The sequence below is a fragment of the Ambystoma mexicanum genome, chromosome 3q (assembly GCF_040938575.1).
Source record: "Ambystoma mexicanum isolate Mex_15411 chromosome 3q, UKY_AmexF1_1, whole genome shotgun sequence".
NCBI lineage: Eukaryota > Metazoa > Chordata > Amphibia > Caudata > Ambystomatidae > Ambystoma > Ambystoma mexicanum.
This window is the reverse complement of record NC_090926.1, coordinates 903,994,953-904,016,582: the sequence shown is the minus strand read 5'-3', so window position 1 is coordinate 904,016,582 and position 21,630 is coordinate 903,994,953. Positions and strand designations below refer to the sequence as shown.

The following is a 21,630-nucleotide window of genomic DNA, read 5'->3' as shown; positions in this document are numbered from 1 at the left end:
GCCGATCTATAAGTTAATCTTAACAGAAGATCTTTGCATGGGCTGGTCTATGATCTGGAGCCAAGGGATATGATTTAAAAATGTAAGATGCCCATGTGTTGCCTGACAGAGAAAACAGACAAGTGCTGAAAAGGTGAGTGCCCAGCAGACATCTACATTAATCAGGATACCCACTGCTTTGGAAAGGGGGTTGGAAAGATTAATGCTAGAATAGAAAGTTCTGAGTTAAAGTAGCATGAAATTATTGTGCTTTCTAGGCAGTCCCACCATTTGGAGGAAAGAAAAAGAAAAGGCTCACGTCTCAGCATGTAAACTAAAATCACTCTTCCAGGTTAACCAGTGTAAGCGTACTGCTCTGTAGAACTTCAAAAAGTAGAGAACCAAAGACAAAGAGGACCAGATTCAGGTCTCAAGGTAGGGGAGGCACAATCATAGGTGTAAATAAATGCATAAGTCCTACAATGGCACATGCACAAGTCCTTCAATGGTACATATCTACAAAGTTCTGTTATAAAATTAATTCCTCTTCTCAAGCCTTGTAAAATCCAATGACTAAGTAAGATGTGCAGCAATGTGGGAAGGGGATAATTCTTTCCCTTTACTATTGGGTCAACGTCTGTTTGAATTAGCATTGTCGATTTCGGCACACAGATGTGACTCAAATTATCCTGTAAAATGTTTTCAAAGTAAGATTTGCAGGAGTAGGACATGTGGACTGTACGAACGAGAACACAGAACTCTTCCAAAATGAGCACTTCAAGGTCAAGGACATTCTGTCCTCAGTGGAAAACTTTGAATCACTTGTACTTCTGCTAAACTTGTTTAAAGTGCTTTCTGGCAAACTGGAGATTCTCTTAGTTGCCTGTGGACAGCTATTTTAGGACTTTGCAAAACAGGCAGTCACACTCAGATTCGGGTTCAGGTCGAAGAACCAGGCCCTGCTGTTAAAATTGAAGGTGCTTCTAAACTGATAGAGAGGGGCAATTACTTGCCTGCTGAATTTAGGAATCTAAAAAACGACCTATTCACTGAATAAGGAACACAGGACAGTTTATGCTCCAGTCAGCTGCTAGACTAACCATAGAGCATTTGCTTTTGAAACGCGGATGCTCACTGCCAGGTACCAAAAGGCGCTGCTGTGAGTGTTAAAAGTCACTGAGGGAGTGGCATGAGCAGAGAATGTAGTCTCTCAACACCCTCTACCCAACCTTCCACAGACCCCGAAATCCCAAGTAATTTGCATGCAACATAGGTAAAACAAGTCTCCTCTGGTTCTTCTAGGACTACATTTTGTAGCTTGGCCAAGCCCAAGACTTAACCACATCTGAAGCTACCCTGGAGAAACAATTCACTGACAAAAAATGTATGATTCCGAATAGTTACTTTGGAGCCTATCAAGTGAGAATGTATCAATATAGAGTTTGATAATCCTGAGGGGCTTGTGTACCAGCTGGGTGCAAAGTAATACAGGCATATCACTTTACAGGGCCATTATGCTGAAAAGTGCGGTTTTATGCAAACGGAAGTTGATCTAGGTCAGAGTACACACAGAATAACACTTCTTGCATTAATGAAACAAATGGCACCACTGAGCAACTGCAATTAGGAGTTGCTCCTTGGACTCTCAAGAGGTGCTTAATGGCCAGAAAAGTACCCAGTTACTCTTTGAGGATGCCTGTTCAGGCTGCGCCAGCAAATGCAAGTAAGTGTTTCACCCTGGCAGGTGACCTGCTCACGTCACCATTCTCTTGAAATGACAGTGGTGAGGAAAGAGGGGAGGTTTTAGGAAGAAGAGAGTTAGAAGCTGCAGGGCCCAGCATGAGTCAGCACCTAGTGAAAGCAGAGCCACTGGGGGACAAGCTGGTGAGTGCTTAAGATAAATCATCAGTTGGCAAAAGATCTAATAATCAAAGGCATATTCTACTAATTTGAAAAGCGTCAAAGCCAAGCTGGTCAGTAATGAATGCTGTGGCCATTGGCCAACTCCAACATTTTGATGGGCCACTCCTACAAGGTTTCTGCTTGCTCATTAAAAGATCTACATTCCGAGGGAGAAAATACAACAATTCTGGATTCTTTCTGCGGCCTAAACCACGGCATAGTCTTGGAGATGCTTATAGAAGTCAAAGTTGTAAACAAGCAGGGGATGCATTGGTTGTGGTGTGGTTCACAACCTTGATTTTGTCTTCAGCCGAATTTCAAGGAGCGCACGGAGACATTTGTTCCTACCATCAAGCACTGACTGAAGCAAAAGGCATTAGAAAACACCAAACGAGCCGGAACCCCCACACACCATGAAATGAAATATAAACTCTGAAATAGATCTGACGTTCAACGTTCAGCCAGACATTACACAGTGTAAAATAAGATGCACCAAAGGGAAAGAAATCTTTAAAGATCAAAGAGTCTTTCTTTCAAAGGGCGCACTGAAGTGGCTGTAAAATGTATGAAGTCGAAATGCATTTTAGTTCCAAGTGGCACTGAATAATTCAGTATGAAAACATACATATGTCATATTACAGACTACTTACACATGTTAATTGCGCTTTTTATCTTATAATATTCAGCGTTATGGTTCATCATCAAAGTGTAAGGCCTGTGCACCGCGGCCATAAGTCTAAAGCGTGCCCTGCCAACGCTCTTTAGAAATACAAGGGGAGTGCTGCCTGCCACACCTGAAAGGATGCACCTAGGAAGTCACTGATCCCCCCACCCACCCCTCTTCATCTCGCCATTTAAAAAAATCGGACATGGTTTGAAAGTCCAATTAACACTGCGATACGTTCAATCGCAGAGTAAAAGTCCCAGAAACTGCACCACCTTACTAACGACGTTGTGGGGAGCAAGTCACATGATCAACCTGTGTGTCTAGTATGGATTATAGATCATAAACGTTAATCGCTCTTTGGACCTTTGTCGTCATGGAGGGGTTTTGTCCACAGGATAATACACCACTAAAAGCTAACTGGGATGCAAATGTCACAAGAAAGCCAATTGGCATGATTGGAATACAAAACCCAACGTGTATTTTGTATACTATATATACAAAAAAATACAACAGTAAAAAGAAGAAAAAAACAACAGTAATCTCCGTGCATTCCATCTCACAATCAACAGAAGTTATATTATTTGTGCAATTTCCAGGCTATAAAAGCACTGTTGCCAGGGCACTACACAAACCCTATATGTAACATGCATTTCTATTAATTTTCAGTAAACCAGTAGCAAAAACAGCCTAGTTAAGATTCTTTCTTCACTTCCAATATAAAATTGGCATTTTTAAGGCAAGAAACATAGCTGTCTTCACCAAATTAAACCAGGTTTCCTAAAAATAATCAATTTGGCAACTTACAATGTTTATGAAGCATTTGTGCAAGATCGGTTAAAAAGTGTCAAAATGTATAAAAGTGGTCCCACAAGATCCCCCCTACCGCACTGTCACTGAAGAACAAAACCCAAAATCCCAAACAACTGTTTAACAGTTTAACAAATTTAGGATGGAGTTATACTAGATAGTACACTTTTTAGGAGTGATGTAAAGTGTAAAGATTACATTCGTTCTCGTTTTCTCTTTGTCTTTTTGTAGCAAGCCCATGGTTATAGCTATTAATGGGCTATTGTGAACAGGGCCCCACTTTAAGCAGATCTTTTGAACTAACACGTGTGTTACCAGGTTCTTGCATATAACACAGGTACCCGTGGAAAATCCCATGAGATAATTATATTGTGGGTCGCAAAAGAGTGGCAAGTGATGCAGACGCTTTCCCTTATAGGTATTTGATGCTTACCTTCTACGTAAGAATAGGACACATTGATGGTCATATGGAAGGTAACACATTATAGTATTTATTACTAATCTCATTCTGCTGGCTGGGTTTTGAGAAAGGAATGTTAGTAATTCAGTGCATTTCAATTTTCTTTTTTTATTGTTGCGTGTTTAGTTTACAAAAAACCTTAAACATATAGAACAAAACACATCTTATAAATATACATAACCCTTAAGATCCACAATAAGAACAATAATCCATTCACATTTAGAATTAAAAACAATTACATCAACGTTAGCCTGTCACATTAAATTCATCACAGGATATAAGAAACGATAAACAGATCTTATATCACGCTAACCAGAGTTCATTGAAGCAAAGCTCCAGCATCCATTAGATAGCATTAAATGACCAAATTCATTATTTCCAATTCTTTGGTTACACCTTGCAGAAATGCATTTAATGCCACAATCAAGGAAATATTTAGCCCCCACATACATCTACTCCAAAAAAGGTTCACTGACAGTCCAACTCTTTATCAAACTTATCTTTAAACATCAAGACGCACGTAGGCTCAAAGTAGGGACAAATAAGCACTAAATGCTTCAGTGTCTCTTTGGAGTTATTATCGCCACAAAAACGACACCAAAAATCAAGAAGACTGGGCCCCGGCGCATATTACCCCAGTGCCATGTCCTCTCGAGAGGTTGTACCTGATTGAGCCTAAAACGTATTTAACTTGTTCTTCCCCTATCACAAGGAAACCTCTGAAGATAAAGAGACAAACATTCCCGAGCATGGGCGAAATTGGAATATTCTTTGTAGGTGGAATAAGAATTAACACAATCCACAGTTTCCACCCAATCTGCCCTGAAGAGAAACCTCTTCACTATCCCCGGATGTTGAATAAGGTCTTCTATGGTAAAGCCAAGGGAGAGCAAGATTAACTTCATTTTGGCACAAAACTTTCCCATGTATAGAACTGAATCAGAACTCACAACCTCTCCTAGTGTTACATACAGAGTGTTTTTCGGAGGGTCGATTATTTTCGTAAACAGGGAAAGTTGTTTCCAAACATATCTAGCTTTAAGCGATATAGGGCAAAGCTCATGGCGAATAACTGCGTTGTGCACTGCCATAGATAAACCCAGTATCTCTTTCCACAACTTTCCTTGGATGATGTTGAGAGTAAGGCTCATATCATGGGTGCATAGGTCCAGGCCGTAGAGTAAGATGGGCTCACATTTGGCGAGATAATATCGCCTTGTTGGAAGCAAAGAGAATCTGCAAGCCTTCACTCCCAAAAATTTCATTTGGGATTTTAGTTTGCAGGCTTTCTCCTCAAGGCTCTGTTTCCATGATTTCGCACTAACCCTATTTGTAAGATTGTACCCCAAATAGGTAAGGGCCTGGATCTGATACACTGATTCGTCACCCATGATCCACTTATAAGTCTGGATCTTTCTTCTTTTAGAAAAGACCAATATCCGAGATTTAGATGCATTTGGCAAGAGATTGTTAGCTACCACGTAGAGGTAAAAAAGATAAATTTTCCTCCTGAGGCCATGAGGGGTACGATCGAAAAGGATAAAGTCGTCTGCAAAGGCCATCCACTCTATCGCCATCTTCCCCAACCTGGCCAGTGCGATGGAAGGTCTAACTATTGTGAATCGGCAAATCAGTGAATGATTTTGCTTCTTCTCATTACCTCACATAGTGGGGATGCAACATACCCCTACTGTTGATTGTAGTACCCCTGAAGAAGGCTTTAAATATTGAAAGTTGAAACTAGTTGGGTTTGTGGTGACTCCTTAGAAGAGATTGATGGATGAGTCAGTATCGTTTTAAATGTTTGAAAAACACCTTTGTAACAATTTTTGCATTGGATTGTACTGCCACAAAAAGGCATGATGTAGAAATGGTGGCTTGTTTAATTTAATTTAGTGTACACTGTCAACGTTGTATATGTTGAGGGTTTGTGTGCAGATACACGAAAATGAACATATTTTTCTTTAAAGTGTTTAAACAAAAGAATACATTGCATATGAACAAAATACAATAGTACACTTTAATTAATCTCAGAACCCTGATGCATGCAATTTATTAAGAGGGGATGGTTTGTATGTTCTGAGCTTGTACCTGATATAATCTCCTGTACGGGTTCTTCCAATTGCGTTGGAAGTGTAAAGGTTACTCAATGTATCAAATCCTCGATTCACCTTTTACAACTGTTTAGTCCAAGGGATTGTGCATAGACCAGCAGGCCAAAGCCAGAATGGGTCTTCACACCCACCATACCTGTCAGGTTGTTTCTATATCCCATCTTTACTAGGCATCAATATGAAAACATATTGTTGATAGAGTGGAGTGAGGTAACGTTAGTTCATTGTATGACTGAAAGACGATAGGGCTAAGAGTGCAGGAACTGATACAGTGAGGAACTTTTACATTTTACATAAGTCCTCATGGTCCGATTCATAAGACCATTCCAAAGCAGGATCGCAGAGAACGGGAGCCGGAAATTTAAGACATTCAGAACCAATCTGCAGAAAACATTTGTGTGCATGCATTGTCCTAAATGGGCATTGGTCTTTGGTCAGTATGCAATGAGCAGTGTTTGCAGAAAGAAGGACGTGAAGCCTAGACTGCAGTTAATGTCATGTTGAACTGGTCTTTGGAAAGCAATTTCTGCAGCCATGGTCTAAATACTTGCTAGAACAGGAATATTCTGAAAAGGGCAGCAAGCCACCCAACAGGCCTCATTCCAGCATTTCATCAAGGTTTTTATTGCCTAGTCATGAAGGGACAAACCTCCAGGCATCATGCGAAAGATGGTTCTGGCAAATTATCTAAATGTATGAAGTGCTTTTTCAGGTTAGTAAGAAAGGTCAGATCTGCTGGTTTGAATGGTCAGATCTGCTGGTTTGAATGGAACTATGGCACAACATTTGTCTAAAAAGAATAAAATAATTTATAGGATGTATCTTCTCCACGATATAAAATAGTGGAAAGACACAAATAAATTGGTTCCAGCCCACTAGGTGCTGAATGGACTGCTAATTAAACATGGTCTTCCATGAAATGCAAGACTAGAACATGTTAGACCCAAAGAGCTTATGAACCAAGGTATTTAGAACTATTCTGAAATCCCAAAATATATGCGGCTTCTGGACAAGGAGATGCAAGCAAAGGAGCCGACCAAAATCCCCCTTAACTGCCCAATTTTTAACACAACTAATCACTGGTGTTCCTATGTGTCAACAGACGTAGGGTTTACAGGCATCTACATGGAGGTCCGAGTGGATCAAGTATGGCGTCAGATAAAATGCATCTCCATGGGCCTTACAGCCCATTTATTTATTTTCTAACAGCCCAATGAATCTGAGCCATTTGCTTTTCTAGTGATTTCAAAATGGAAGTTTACAGATTGCTTCACCGATGGACATATTTTATCTGAAGGATTGAAGTACTGTTAATTCAAACGTTGCTCAACTAAGAATACAAACTCATTGATTGTGGGGAGGGAAAAAGTGCCTGTCTAGCTCTGAAACAGCAAGTCTTCCATTGGAATAAGTCAATGTATTCAGTGTCAAGCTAATTAGGTGTAGATTCCGACAGGTTTACCCTCAGCCGCCTGTGATCATGGGATATTTAGAAGATACTATCAAACCTACAACATGCACTTTTAATGATAGGATTATACTAATAGATTTATTGTTTCTAATATGTAGTTCCCCCTACCAGGTGTTGCATTCTTTAGTCCATCCACATTGATGCCATATCAAAGCCATGGCTGATTTGAAAAAGAATTTCCTGACAACTAAACACTGGGTATATTAATTTGCAATAGCTCCTATTTTTAAAAAGTAATCAAAATGCTAATTTGCATTATTTTGTTTACCTACACACAGTGAATTTGCAAAAGCCATGACAGCAAAAACAAAACATTAAATCAACACTATACATTGAGTGTGTATCTCTGTACCTCTGTGATCGAATGGGGGAAGACGCAAAGTCAGCATCGTCCCTCACTGAACGTCTCCAAGACTCATCTGCTTTGAGCTCCTGGGATCCCAGTTCCCCCAATACCCAGTCGGGTATTCCTTCTTGACTGCAACTCAATGCTCTGGTAGAATTAGGTTCATCGAAGTAGATAGACTGCAGATGAAAAAAGAAGAATTGGTTACCATTATTTAGGTTACTTCTATAAATAAACCTAAAATATGAAAAGATATAAGGCCAGAAGAGCCAAACAGAAGAAAACAGGATAGTCAGAAAACCTAGCACAGATACAAAATGAGTGATATTGATAGGCTACTTCTTTTTGCAACCATATACGTGGAGCATACACCAAATTTAGGATTCCTAGCACGGAATGGAGGGTTAGTGAATTAAAAACTATTGGTCCATGTTAAGCAGGCAATACAGAATTCGTTTCTAAAAGAAACGTGCCCCATTTATCTGAAATGATGAAGGTATTTCTTAAGTATAGATAAAATCATTCAATGTTATCAAGCTTCGGGAATCTGGAAGGGGAAAAAGGACAAACAATGGAGAAAAAACAAACTTCCTCATGCACTGTTGAATATTGTAACCACGGTTGGGTAGAGTCAGGTGAATTTCCAAAAGATAACCGATTGTGGCAAACCTCTACAAATGCATTGCATCTGTGAAGAGAACTACATGGCACAACAGTTCAGTTTTAAACGGCATACAAGGATGAGGACTTGAATTCTTGGTCTCAATACGAAGTCACCTAGTTTAGGAAGCCTGTTTTTTGCCATTTTTTACATCACATAACTGGAAAGATATGGACCTGTGTGACACTTTTGCAGAGGGCGCCACTTCTCCAACAATGCCATAGCATAATCAAATCGTTCCTCTCAAACCGCTCAATGAGAGTCTTCTCATCCACGGTGGTAGCAGGCCCCACCCCAGTCACCTGCGGAGTGCCCCTGGGATCATGCGTATCCCCTACCGTGAATAATGCATTCACAAAACCTCGGTTTGATAAATTAGACAATTTGGGTGTCACATATACAAATTATGCTGACGACACCCAAATACTAATTCATATCACAGTGGACTAGAACACAGACGCCAAAGCCGTAAACGCAATCTATCACACTATCCATGTCTGGATGGTTCAAAATGAGTTGTGTCTTAACGATGATAAGACTGCGATCTGGATCATGGGCAGCCCAGCTAAACTAAAGAGCCTCCCACCTTCCTAACAATCATTCAACATGGATGGAAACCCCATCGAGACCGCCAAAGAAGTTAAGACATTATGAGTCTACCTCGACTCCTCACTTCCCCTCTCTTGGCAAGTCAATGCCATCACCTCGGCATCATCCTACACTGCTAAACCTATCACTGCATGCAGATCACTGAATCCTCTGCCAAAAACATTAAGAAACTCAGAATTGTTCAGAATAATGCTATCAGGGTGGCACTTAACATCCCTAAGTCTGACCACATTTCTACTTTCAGAAGAAAAATGGATTGGCTACTAGTAGAGACTGCATTAAATTCAAAGTACTAACGCTCAACCACAAATGCCTATCTAACACGGCTCCTGTTACCTGTCTAACTTGATCGACAAAACCCAGCCGGCCAGACTCACTCGCTCAGCTTACCTGGGGCAACTGTCCACACCAAGGTATAAAAAACAAAGCAGGCAGCTCGAGTTTCCCCGTAATGGCAGCCAACTACTGGAATGCCCTACTTACGTAACTAAGTTTGGATCCTTCATTATTGTCCTTTCGCAAAAAGCTAAAAACCTGGCTTTTTACAAAGGACACTAAGCCACACCTTCTTTATTCATAAGAACCATGACACGCCTAGCGGACAGATCTTCTGCTCATTTGTACTAATCTCTATTAGTTGCCACTTATTGTTGTACATAGACTTTACTTTGCAACTGTTATTTTTCACTGTAATGTATAACGACCTAACTGACCTGTACAACCAAGTATGAACTGTAAACATAAGATAAGCGCCCAGATGCCTGAGGGTTAGTTGCCACTCTATTATGTCTAGAAGTGGTTCTGACATTACCTTAAAAAACCTTTTCCAGCAATCATGGAGAAACTGACTAAATGATGAACTTCTGGCTATCTAACACTATGGGCCTCATTACAGTTTCCCCGGTATGGAAAATTTGCTGGTAAAGTTGCCAGTATTTCCAGCACTGCCAATTTTACCGGACCGCGAAAACATAGTTTGCCAGTGGGGGCACTGACTTACCTCCAGGCCTGACCTGCCGGTAAATCAGGCCCATACCGGCAGAAAAATGTAGCAAGTACCGAAACCAGCATTACCAGTGTCGGTTATTGTGGGAATCCCCTCCATAGAGTCCTAAGGTACTCCAGCGTTTCTGCCACCTGGAATAGGTAATACCATGATATCAGGCGGCGGAAACGGTAGGGTCAATTTGCTGGTATTCCACCGGAATTACCCACAAACCCATAATGACACCCTATATGCTCAATTCATCTATTGTCCACTTCATGTTTAAGAGCCCCTTCAGAATAAGATTTTTATCCACATAAGAGCCAAAGAAAAGTCTTGTGATTTCAAGATTCAAGGAAATACAATTAGGATTTCAGACTGGACACGAAAAAGACACTACAAACCATATTGACTGACATACTGTGGTCAAAATACAAGATACAGATTTTTACCCTTGTCATGCCAATTAATCCAGAGTCCATCAAAACGGCAAATCAAGGGATGCTGCTTAAACTGCTGAGTGGAAGAACCATCTAGTAGTATTTTTGTATTATTATTTAAGTGCATATGGTTGTGCATGATCAACCTTTTAGACTGTGTTTAAGAAATGTGCATGCATCTACAAAGTCTAAAATAATAACAGTGAAATTATAATTTTCTATAACAATATACATTGCAACATAAAACAGTATATGGATCTCGTACATATTCTAAGAAATACATTGTTTACAACATTTCATAAAATAATGTTTGGAGGAGCATCTAACCTTACTTTCGCCAATTGCCATATATGATAGGCAGCCGTTGTTGCCACCAGCGACTCTGGACCAAAAATCATACTCCAAAACTGATCGGAGTGGTATGACTTCAATTTAAAATAACCTCTCATAAAATGGTCTGAGTGCTTTACATTGTGTGAGAATATGGCGAGATGTTTCCACTTGTTTTTTGCAGAGTCGGCAGAGCCGCTCCTCCCAAGCAATGCCCTTCCAACCACCCATGTTTTCTAAGACAGGTCAAATTTCAAAACGTAGATATATAAAACAGATCAATGCAGGAGTTCGAAATTTGGTTAAATAGCTTCGCGGGATTTCACTAAAAACATTCCTTGTTAGGAGTAAAGTGCATATTTGCAAAGCTTTGCAAGTGAGCCAATGACTGGATGCGATCAAAAGGCCTGGTTTTCTTTTTAAAGGTAGACAGATATAGGGCTTCCACAGACTCTGGAAAACAAGGCAAGCCGATGTCTATACAATGGCAGAGGAATAAGCTCGCCATGCCCCTTAACCATATCCACTATGTGAAAACCGCCTCATGTGCCCAACTGTAAGGCTTAAAAATGAGCCAGCATCGGGCCTGCCATATCGAATTTTGGCCCAGAATTTACAAACTGATGTTTAGCATTGTGAAATCAAAGATTGCAGGCCCAGTTCTAATCCAATAGCCTCTACAGGTACTTCTCCATGGAGACAAAGCAGTGATCGCAAGATTTTAGCCTCGAGTTTCGTTAACCATGTAAAAGCCTTCTCAGGAAATACTTCCAAGGCGTAAAAAATACCAGGGGTAATAGATATCTTATAAGAATTAATCTTGGCCTCAATGGAGCAGCCCCCGTAGCTATTCAAAACTCCATTATTAGTGAACTGGGTGGTCCCAGCCCTTTAAGATGAGTAGCGATAAACTTGAGATGGATGGGGTGCAGATTTTATTCATGCACAAAATAATCTATTCATGCACAAAATCAAAACGACTCAGTAACTTGGCAAAAAGGATAAATGTTTTATTTACAATTATCTAAAACAGGGAATACAACAGACATTATCCAATCTCGCACTGCAAAGTCTCTCAGCGCAATTTTATAAAAAAGTATCTTTTATAATGAAAGCTTGTCATAGGTGACGCTTACCTACGCATCTACTAACGTCATCCTACGTGGCAAACTGCAAAACTTATGAGAAGAAATTATAGGTTCTCAGGGAACATCTAAATATTCATTCCATACTAGTCTAAGGCAACGAATGAGAATTATCGGGTGCTTAACACCAGGTGGGGCAACTAAGCTCTCCCCCTAAAAATGGCCACTATGGACGTCACTAAATGTACGAGTTTCCATTGGCTACACAACCTATAGGACCCTTCATTAGGCAGTCCCCTACAATTGGTTGGCTCTCTACCCTCGTCAGTACCTGTCCACTTACATTAGCAGCACGCAAGCCAGGCTACCAGGTGCTGATGAGCTCGTCTTCAGCCTCGCTTCCCACCAATTAGCATGCTCATCCATCATCACCTCAGTGGTTTGCTGCCAATTACGCCTTTGAACTTGTCCTTGGGAGTGGTCTTAGTTTCAGAGAATTTTAAGGGGAGTAAAAGCATGCTCTGCCCTCATGCGTAGGTGTGTGGTCGTCATTTTTGTCCAACTTTATCCTACCTTGCGACTAGAGACCACGAATTCGAGCTTTGGCTGTATTAAAATACTATTTTTTTAATAGTCCACTGACGTCTTCTTTGGTTTGTCCATATCTTTTGAACAGGAGGCTTGTTCTTTCACACGTTTTGTATCCAATGTCAGCTCGCCTCAGCCTGATACGACCTTGGTTTCCTGGGATCCTCCAACATCACCTTACTGAATTTCACTTTATGATTCTTTATTTTCTGGCTGTCATACTGGGACATGAGGCCTTTTCCTTTAGTCCAGCACTGCTATAATACGTAGTGGAAACATCCATTCTTTACTTGTTCATGTACATTACATGGCCCGCGGTAGCGGGCGTGTAGTTATGGTTAAGTTGCTAAACTCATAGGAAGAGCACTTTTACGGCGCCTTATAACTTCGCTCCCCCTGGAGGAATCCTCACCAAAGTTTGCAGAAAAAGTATATGGTCGGCCCTGAATTTTTTCACCAAGTTGGGAGAGGTTTTATGTGCGGGGGGGAGGGGGTCCCAAGTTATTTGGGGGGTCCCAAATATTTATTTTCCCATAGACTGAATAGGGAAAAACTTTGCACACGGCTACAGGCCGAACGGCTGGATGGATTTTGACCAAATTTGCGCCAAGACCGGGGGCTTGGGCCAGAAGCGTTCTTTTGTGTGTTTGGTGAAAATTGGACCTGTCGTTTTTTTGCAAAGTATTGAAATGAACCTCCCAAAAAATGTGTGATATCTGGGTCTGCTCGCGGAACCATTTCCCGGTTCGCTCCGCAGATCGAAGTGTCATTGGTGCGCCGCACGGCGTGATGTCGGCGATGAGTGGACGCGGCCGGTGTTTGGCTGGAGGGCAGCGTGCTGTGCGTGAATGTTTTTGGGAAACGCTGCCATGGTGTGTCGGAGGATACTGTTGTGCTGTGTCTGGCAAGACTGTAAGAGGTAGTGTGCGCAGCAGGGCCTCTTGTACGAAGAATTGTGCCCACTGACATTAGAAGCATGCTGTGCGTGAAAGTTCTAGGAAAACAGGGCCATGGTGTGGTGGAGGATAGTGTTGTGGTGTGTGTAGCAAGGTTGTAAGATACACGGTGCGCGGCTGGCCCTCTTGTACGTAGGATTGTGCACACTGAAAATAGTAGCTACATATGGCGGAGCTCTGGCGTCCCATTTTGGTGGTGGCTGCGCGGACAAATTTGTCTTTGGACGGCAGTGTGCTGCAACGGTAGGTGTCAGAAATGTGCAATGCAGCGGTGAATGGCCCTGAAGAACATAGTGCACAGTATGAGGTGGGTTTAACAAGGTGTAGGAGAGGAAAGTATGTGCAGTGCCTGAAAAATTATGTCCAGTGCTTCACAGTAGGTGGTGCATTGTTGCTTTTTGTGTGGTTGTATGGGTGTGGCGATTGGTGGAACAACCTACAGTTGTAGATGTGTGCGCATGGAGATGTTCAGTGACCAATCCTGCAGTGTGTCCTGTCCAGTGGTTCAAATTGGGTGGCACTTTGTTCTTTTGTGTGTGGTTGTAAGGGTGTGGTGATTGGTGAAACAACCTACATAGTAGAGATGTTCCAGTGAGTAGTGCTGCAGTGTGTCCAGTGCTTGCTGTAATGGGATACTGTACATATGGATGGCGTTATGGTGATACTGCTTGGTATATGTGGTTCTGTATAGTACATTGGCCAGATTAGTAAGTGCTGCAGTTAGCAATGCAGCATTGCTTGTGTGTACATAGTGCAGTGTTCAGAACACGGGCAATGTTGTGCAAAATTTCCTCCTAGGGTGCCATATTTGCAATGCTTTGTTAATGCAAGTGGGTAGAGGTGCAAAGCACAGCCATATGTGTGTGCGCTACGGTAAGTGGAGTGTGGAATACGTGTCATTGTATCCCTGCATTGCGGTGCGCTGGTTGGGTGGTAGTGCTGGAGGCTATGTTGCCTTTGTTATTTGGGTACATGCGTACATGGTGGCCTGCATGGCTCTGTGAAGGTGTTGTGGGTGTGGCCAAGGCCTAGACTGTTGGCTGCATGGCCGAAGGCTGTAAGCCTTAGGCCATGTACCCAGCAGGCTAGGCCTTTATCACTGGCAGCAGAACATAAATAGCCATGCAGTTGTAAGTCGCTATGCATTGGAAGTATGTAAGGAGGACAAAAGGGCTGCAGGGAACATTTTTCATTTTGGTGAACGGCAGAAGTGAGGTGGTATTCGTACATTTGCGTATGGTGCTCGGCATAGCCCCCGTTGAACAATAGGCCAGCAAATCGCTGCAATTGCATTTGCTATGAGTAGGCCATTCTAAGAAGCTTGCTTGACGAAATGTTGGAAAACAAAAGGAAGTTATCAGCATTAGAAAGTTGCAATGTGGAAGTCATCATCAGCAGAAAGATGCAACATGGACAATGTACATAGCCACGCATGTACCGTTTCGCACAGGCAGCACAACGTCATGGAGCAATGCATGTGCAGTTGGGGTCAGGGTGAAAGTTGCCAAGGGTCATAGTACATGGGGAGTGCATGACGCATGATAGCAGGAGTGGAAAATGGGTAGCGCTACAGTGTGCTGTGTGTGGTGCTGGGCTAGCGGGTAGGAAGGGTACAGCAATGGCGGGAGGGGTCTCGTAGGCACTGGGAGCTTTGTGAGATATTTTAGTGCTGGAGACATACCATCCGAAGTCGCGCGCTACTTTTGTAGATGCGTGATAAGAGGGTGGAGAGTAGAAGGTGGTAGATTTGAGAAGAGACTGTTACAATAGTGTAGCCTACACCTAAGTACAATTGTGTAGATAATGATCTTTTGTACAGTTGCAGTAGCGTGGAACCACACATTGCATGGTGCTGTTGGTGGCATACTTTGGACAATGCCTGTGGACGGTGGGGTAGTGGGGAAAACATTACTTGCATTGTGGACAGAAAAGCTCACAGATCTTGTTTAGCTATTACAAGTTATGATATGGATAAATAAGAAGGTTGAACGCATATGGCACGGAAGTGCCACTTGAGGGTAGGGGATGGAAAAGAATTAGGAATACTTTTAAAGCACGTAACGGCGGCTGTGTGTTGCATATTGTGCGCACAGGCGCTTGTAGCACAGTAGTATTCATACTTTAGAGAAGGTTTTTGTACCGCTAATTGGTGGCGGTGGGTGCTGATGTGGATAAAAGTGGATGAAGTAAGCATATTTGTATTTGTATTTATTTATTTATAAAGCGCAGCCAGGCCCAGGGGCATACGGGCGCATAAGTTAGATCTGGTTACAGTTGCAATTGAAAGCAGTCAATAAGGGTTACGTTACATTGCAGTTACAGGTGGGTACAAAATGCATATATACATGGTCTAGTATAAGTACATTAATTACAAAAGTGTGCCAGTGACAGTCGATCATGCTGGGAACAGGCGGTTAGGCTGTCATAGAGTCCATGTTGTGAAGCCAACACTTCGTGTTATGTTTAAATAGGTTAAATGAAGGTTCTGCTCGCAAAAGCGCAGGTATTGTGTTCCATAATTTAGAGGCTTGTACAGGGAAGCTAGCACCACCCGAGTTATGAAGTTTAAATCTCGGTATGGACATAGTGTTAGCTTGTGCTGCTCTAAGTGGTCTTGAAGAAGTGTGAGGTGTAAGTTGGTTGGTGAGGTAGGCTGGTGCAAGGTTGGCCCTGGCTTTATGTGTAAGGGCCAGAGTTTTAAGGGATATTCTGTGCTTGACTGGAAGCCAACGTAGTTTGCGTCTGGTCTCCGAGATGTGCATCTTTTTGGGGATGTTGAGGGCAGCTCTGATGGCATTATTTTGAATTACTTGCAGTTTGTTGATATTTTTGTAGCTAGTGCCTAAGTAAAGGGCATTACAATAGTCTATCTTGGATAGGACTAATGCTCTAGCAAGAGTAATTCAATTGGGTGAGGAGATGAACGGCCTACATGCAGTGATCAGCTTGCAGGTGTAAGCTGCTGATGATGCTACTGCATTAATTTGTTTAGAGAAGGATAAGGTGGCATCGATGTAAACCCCAAGGGTGTTGGTGTTATTTGACACGGGGATGAGATTGCCATCTATGGTGAAGGATTTAAATGCGGGATTGAGATTTTTGAGTTTGGCGTGAGTGCCAAGTATGATCAACTCGGTTTTTTCGTCATTGAGACAGAGTCCATGATGTGCCATCCATGCTTGAATTACTGAGTAGATTTCATTAAGGGTTTTGCTGTCTGTTTCATAGTTCCCCGAGATAGGAATGAGTATCTGGGTGTCGTCCGCGTAATTGGTATACGTGACACCCAGATAGTCAAGGATATCAAAGAGGGGCTTTGTGAATATATTATAGAGTGTCGGGGACACGCAAGAGCCTTGCGGGACTCCACAGGGTACTGGTGAAGATTCAGCATAATCAGTGGGAGAGAAGACCCTCATGGTTCTGTTCGCCAAGAAGGAACTGATCCAGGCTGTGGCTGCGTCTGAAAAGTGTGCTGCAGTTTTCAAGTGGTGACAGAGTGTTTGATGGTTGACCAGGTCAAAAGCTGCTGACAGATCAAGCAATAAGAGGAGTGCAAGTTTACCATTGCCTTTCAGGATTTGGATCTGGGTAGTGAGATCTATTAATGAAGTTTCCGTACCGTGTCTCGGTCGGAAACCTGACTGCCTAAGTCCTAGGAGATTGTTTGATTCTAAGTAGGCCTGTATTTGTAAATAGGCTGCTCTATCCAGTATTTTTAATAAGAAAGGTACAGTTGTTATCGGTCTATAGTTAGACGGGTTGGCTGGATCAAGAGTAGGTTTTTTAAGGAGTGGGATGACCCACGCATCTTTTAGGTTATCAGGCACTACTCCAGTTTTGAAGGAGGCATTGATGAGGTTGGTTATGAATGGTGCCAGGTCGTGCGCAGCAGCTTTGATGATCGGGGCAGGGCAGGCATCACCTTGGCAATTTGAAGGTTTAAGTTTCCTGATGATGTTTTCTACTTCCCATATTGAGAGGGGTGAGAAGCTGAAAGGTTTACAAGTTGATTTAAAAGGTAGGTGATTTGTTAGGGAATTGTTTGTAGTCCAGGTCAGCAAGTAGCAGGGATTTTTTTGCATTGATTTTAGATTGTAGGCGAGCTATTTTATCTAATAAAGCCTTCTGAATATTACTACACCATAGTGCATCTGTAACGCATTTGTCTATGGGGGCAATGGGGGATTCTAGTTCTTTCAAAATCTTAAAGAGTTCCTTTGTGTTGGATTCCGCTTGTGTAATCCTTTTGTTATGTGTCCTTTTTAGCAATAAATATGGCTTCTTTGTAACTAGAGGAGGCTAGGGTTAGCTCAGTCTTATTGGATGCTGTGGGATGTTTTTTCCAATGTGACTCTGCTGTTCTCTTAGCTTTGCGTAATTCTCTTAACTGCGGCGTGAACCAAGTGTTAAGGTGACGCTGTGGTTTGGGTTTCCGCAATTTTAAGGGGGCAATGGTGTTCAGTGCTTTAAGTATAGCCTGGTTGTAGATATCCACTGAGATATGCAATGTTGCAGCAAGTTTTGTACTGTGCATGGTGTGCAGTGACCGCACAGTAGCAGGCTGATTTTGTAACGGTGCCTACGAAGTGTTGTCTACTACAAACACTGTTGCAGGCTAACTTCTTCCATGCCATTGGTGGAATCGTGTGTGCCCATTTACGTGAACCCAATGACGTAGCAGCAACCAAAAGGTAGTGGACAGGGAAGATGGACTGCTTCTGCTTTACTGGAGCACAGCCATCGGGGTGTTATGAGCACCGCACGTGCCACAAGCTGCCCTTCCCACCATGCTGCCAATGGCTATGGGACTATTTGCATTATCCAATCAGGTACTGTGAGAGTGGTTCATAGGAAGGGGCGCGAATAATGTTATACATTAGACACTGCGTAGTGAGGATGGCTGCCATGGCAACAAGGTATTGTCTGCACTTTTGGTGATGGCTTTGTGATAGATCTGAACAAGTATGCCCTGGAAAGAAATTTTGCTGCCACTTTCGGCTTGGAAGGAGTGGACGTATCGTGGACCGCTGTTTACGAGCGCCATTTTACAGATATGCACACACTTTGCAAAGACATCCCCACTTTTGGTGTAGCAGATGTTTTGGCCACCCACTACGTCGCCATGCAAATGCGTTACGTGGGTTGTTAAGGTTTGTTTCGTCCACTGAGGAGCTTTGGAAATCAAGTAAAGTGCCTTTTCCCACTGCAAAGGTGCTTTTCACATCCATGAAACCACAAAGAGTATGGGACACTGGTCCTGGATGTTGGTGGGAGCCCAAGGCAGGAAGGTGTGTCATTAACAGAAGCATGTACACTTTTGCGTCAGGTGCTGCAATGTTGTTCTGCAACGATGACCTCATTAGTTGTGGAAAAGCAGAATTCTCTCAAGACAATGGCATTTATTTGTTGCCCATTGGTAATGCTGTGTTTGCCAGTCTACAGGATGCACTGAAGAATTTACTGAACCAACGTCCGCACAAGGAAACAAACAAGTAAATAGTATCTGAAAGACAAGGTGTTTGTGTGCAAGCTATTTGAAAAAAAGAAGGAAAACCTTTATTCAGACTTGCCTCCTACAACAGCCTTCCCCTATGTTGCTTGCAAGATATTCGGCCGCGACTGGAACTCACTTCCAAAGACACATCCGGGGACTTTGAGGATGGCGTCCAAGGAAATGAAACTGCACAGGTACAGGGATTGCGGAACAGCGTTTGTGGCCGTGGTGCATACGCAGAGGCCTATTGCACTCAAGTAATATTGTAAAATGGAGAGGTCTTCATTGTCATTGGTGGAAGCGAGTGGAACTTTTAACTACTACGTAATGAGGATGTGCTGTAAAGAACAGAAGGCAAGGGGAAGAAGGAATGTGTGTGCTTCATTTGGAGGAGGTTGTCGCCGTCCTCTGGTACACGCACGTGACTATCATCCCTTTTTGCTGGAAGTTACCAATGACAATGTTAATGTTAAAGGATATTTGTACCGCACACTATCACCACCGGAGTGGTCCCCTGGCGCTCTGGCGGCTCTGAAAAAGGGAAAGGGGGGATGAGTTAGTGGGACGAGCTGGAAGAGTGCAAGTGATGTGCTGTTGGCAGCCTCAGCCCGGTGGGTCCGATGGCTGAGCTTGGGGCGTTTTACAGTCGGTAGTCATATGCTGTTGTGGGAGTCTATGTGTGGTTTGTTTTGTTGTTGCAGTGTAGTGCAGTTTGTGCGGATTGTTGTGTTATAGGCTTGTGGTTGTGTTTGGTTAGAGTTTGAAAGGTGTATGCGGAGGGGTGAAATTGTTAGTGGAGTGGTTAATTGTTATTGCTGTCCTTGCAGTTATGTCTAGGTGTAATGCTTGCTATCATTCACTATACCAACTGAGTGTGGCACTTGCTAATCTTCAATATCCTATCTAGATGTGAGGCAGCCTAGTGATCACGATTCCATCCGAGTGTAGCTCTTGGTAACACTCACAGTTTCATTTAAGTGTGGTGCATGCTAGCATTCACATTTCTATCTCCAAGCGATGCAGGCTAAAGTTAAGAATGGGACAATAGGGACTATGGCTGCTGCTAGTGGGTGCCACCAAGGCCAGTTCATAATTTTCGCCAGTACTGTGCGTACCTAGGCACAGTCACATGGCTGATACTAGTTGCAGATGCATTGTAGGTGAGCAAATGTGGTGCAGCGGTATTTGCAGGCAAACCTGTGTGCCGAACTCTGCTGCTGAAAAAAGGCATGAACACATTACACAGCACTTCAACAGTGTGCCTTTTGGCCTGATTGTTGTGGACATTTCTTACCCGGCAAGCAGCCATACATTGTTCGCAAACATGCATGCCTGTGCACTGGGACATAGCGAAGTGTTTGTAAAGCTGCCCTTTTAAAAAAATACTGCGTACATTGTTGTACCCTATGCTTTGCTGCTGTCGGAGAGTGCGGCTCATGTCCCTGAAATGAGGGTCCACGCGCACTGTAGGTGTGGTCGGCTGGTCACGTTGGCACTGCTGTCGTTCTGCAGCTCCAAAGGCACATTCGGGGACTTTCAGGATGGCGGCTATAGAAATGGGACCGTACAACCACAGGGATTGCACAACTACCTTTGTGGCTGCGGTGTGTACGCAGAGGGCGGTTGTAAAAAGTAATACTGTGACATGGAGAGCGCTTCAATGTTATTGGTGGAAGCGTGTGCAACTTTTAAGGAGTACGCAATGTCGCTATGCTGCAAAGAAGACACTACAAAGGGAAGAAGTACTGTTTTACCTGCATCCGGACAAGGTTGTTGCCGTCCTTGGGTAAACGCCTGTGCGTATACTACCTTTTTCTGCAAGTTACCTATGACACTGGGACAATGGAGACTATTGCTGCAGCGGGTGTGGGTGTCAGAAACAGACGTGCATAATTTTCTCCACTACTGTGTGTACCAGGCCCCAGTGAAATGGTTGCTGGTGCTTGCAGACGCACTGTAGGACACTACTTTTAGCCATTCCACCATTGCCAAGAATGAAATACAGCCTATTTCTTTTAGAAATGCTTTGAAGAGACACTCTTTTACCCCAGTCTACCCAGGCCTGCGACATGTATTTCTGACACTGCGGAAGAACACTCAGAGGCCCCCCGGAGTGTTTGTGTACCGTGTGCAGTCTGACAAATTGTGTAGGAAACCGAGTGATGTGTTATGGAAGTCGCTAATGCACTTTGCACAGACCCCCACCAATGTATGTGTATCTTGTGAGGTCTCAGTGAGCGCGTAGGAAAGTTAGTGATGTGTTCTTTGTGCCTATATGTACCTTTCACAACCCCCCACTACTGTATCTGTTCTTTGTGACATGACATTGACTGTGTAGGAAACAGAGCGACATATGTGTTATTTTTTTATTTATTTAGGTGTTTGGATTTGTAAAGTGCCCTACCAGCCCAAGGGCATGGAGGCGCTGTTGCATGATATAGTGTTACACACATGACATTGTCTTACTTACATATCGATACTTGGCTCATGGTTACAGTGACATAATCTTATGAAGACCTCATACACAATCCAATCCTTTAACCAATCCGAACACACAAGAATACAATCAAGGTACACAAAACAAGCAAATTTAAAGCATAACCTATTGTACCTACCAAAGTCCTGCTTATGGCCACCAAGGAAATAGGTCTCTCCTTAATCCTCTCCATAAAAGAAACATTACATTATGAAACCCACTGCATTCAACCAGTACAAAAAGGTTTGATAAATTGT

General features: G+C 42.8%; 1 protein-coding gene across 2 annotated transcripts in view; it reads right to left on the bottom strand.

Moving 5' to 3' along the window:
* CEP112 (centrosomal protein 112) overlaps window positions 1–21,630 on the bottom strand; it is a 3,147,769-nt gene that overhangs the window by 3,040,435 nt on the left and 85,704 nt on the right. For both annotated transcript variants that reach the window (XR_011305153.1, XM_069655053.1), the window contains exon 4: window positions 7,753–7,925. Coding sequence is in view for 1 of the 2 variants with exons in the window: in XM_069655053.1 (XP_069511154.1) it covers window positions 7,753–7,925 (173 nt within the window). In the remaining variant the exon portion in view is untranslated. The remainder of the gene's footprint in view (window positions 1–7,752; window positions 7,926–21,630) is intronic.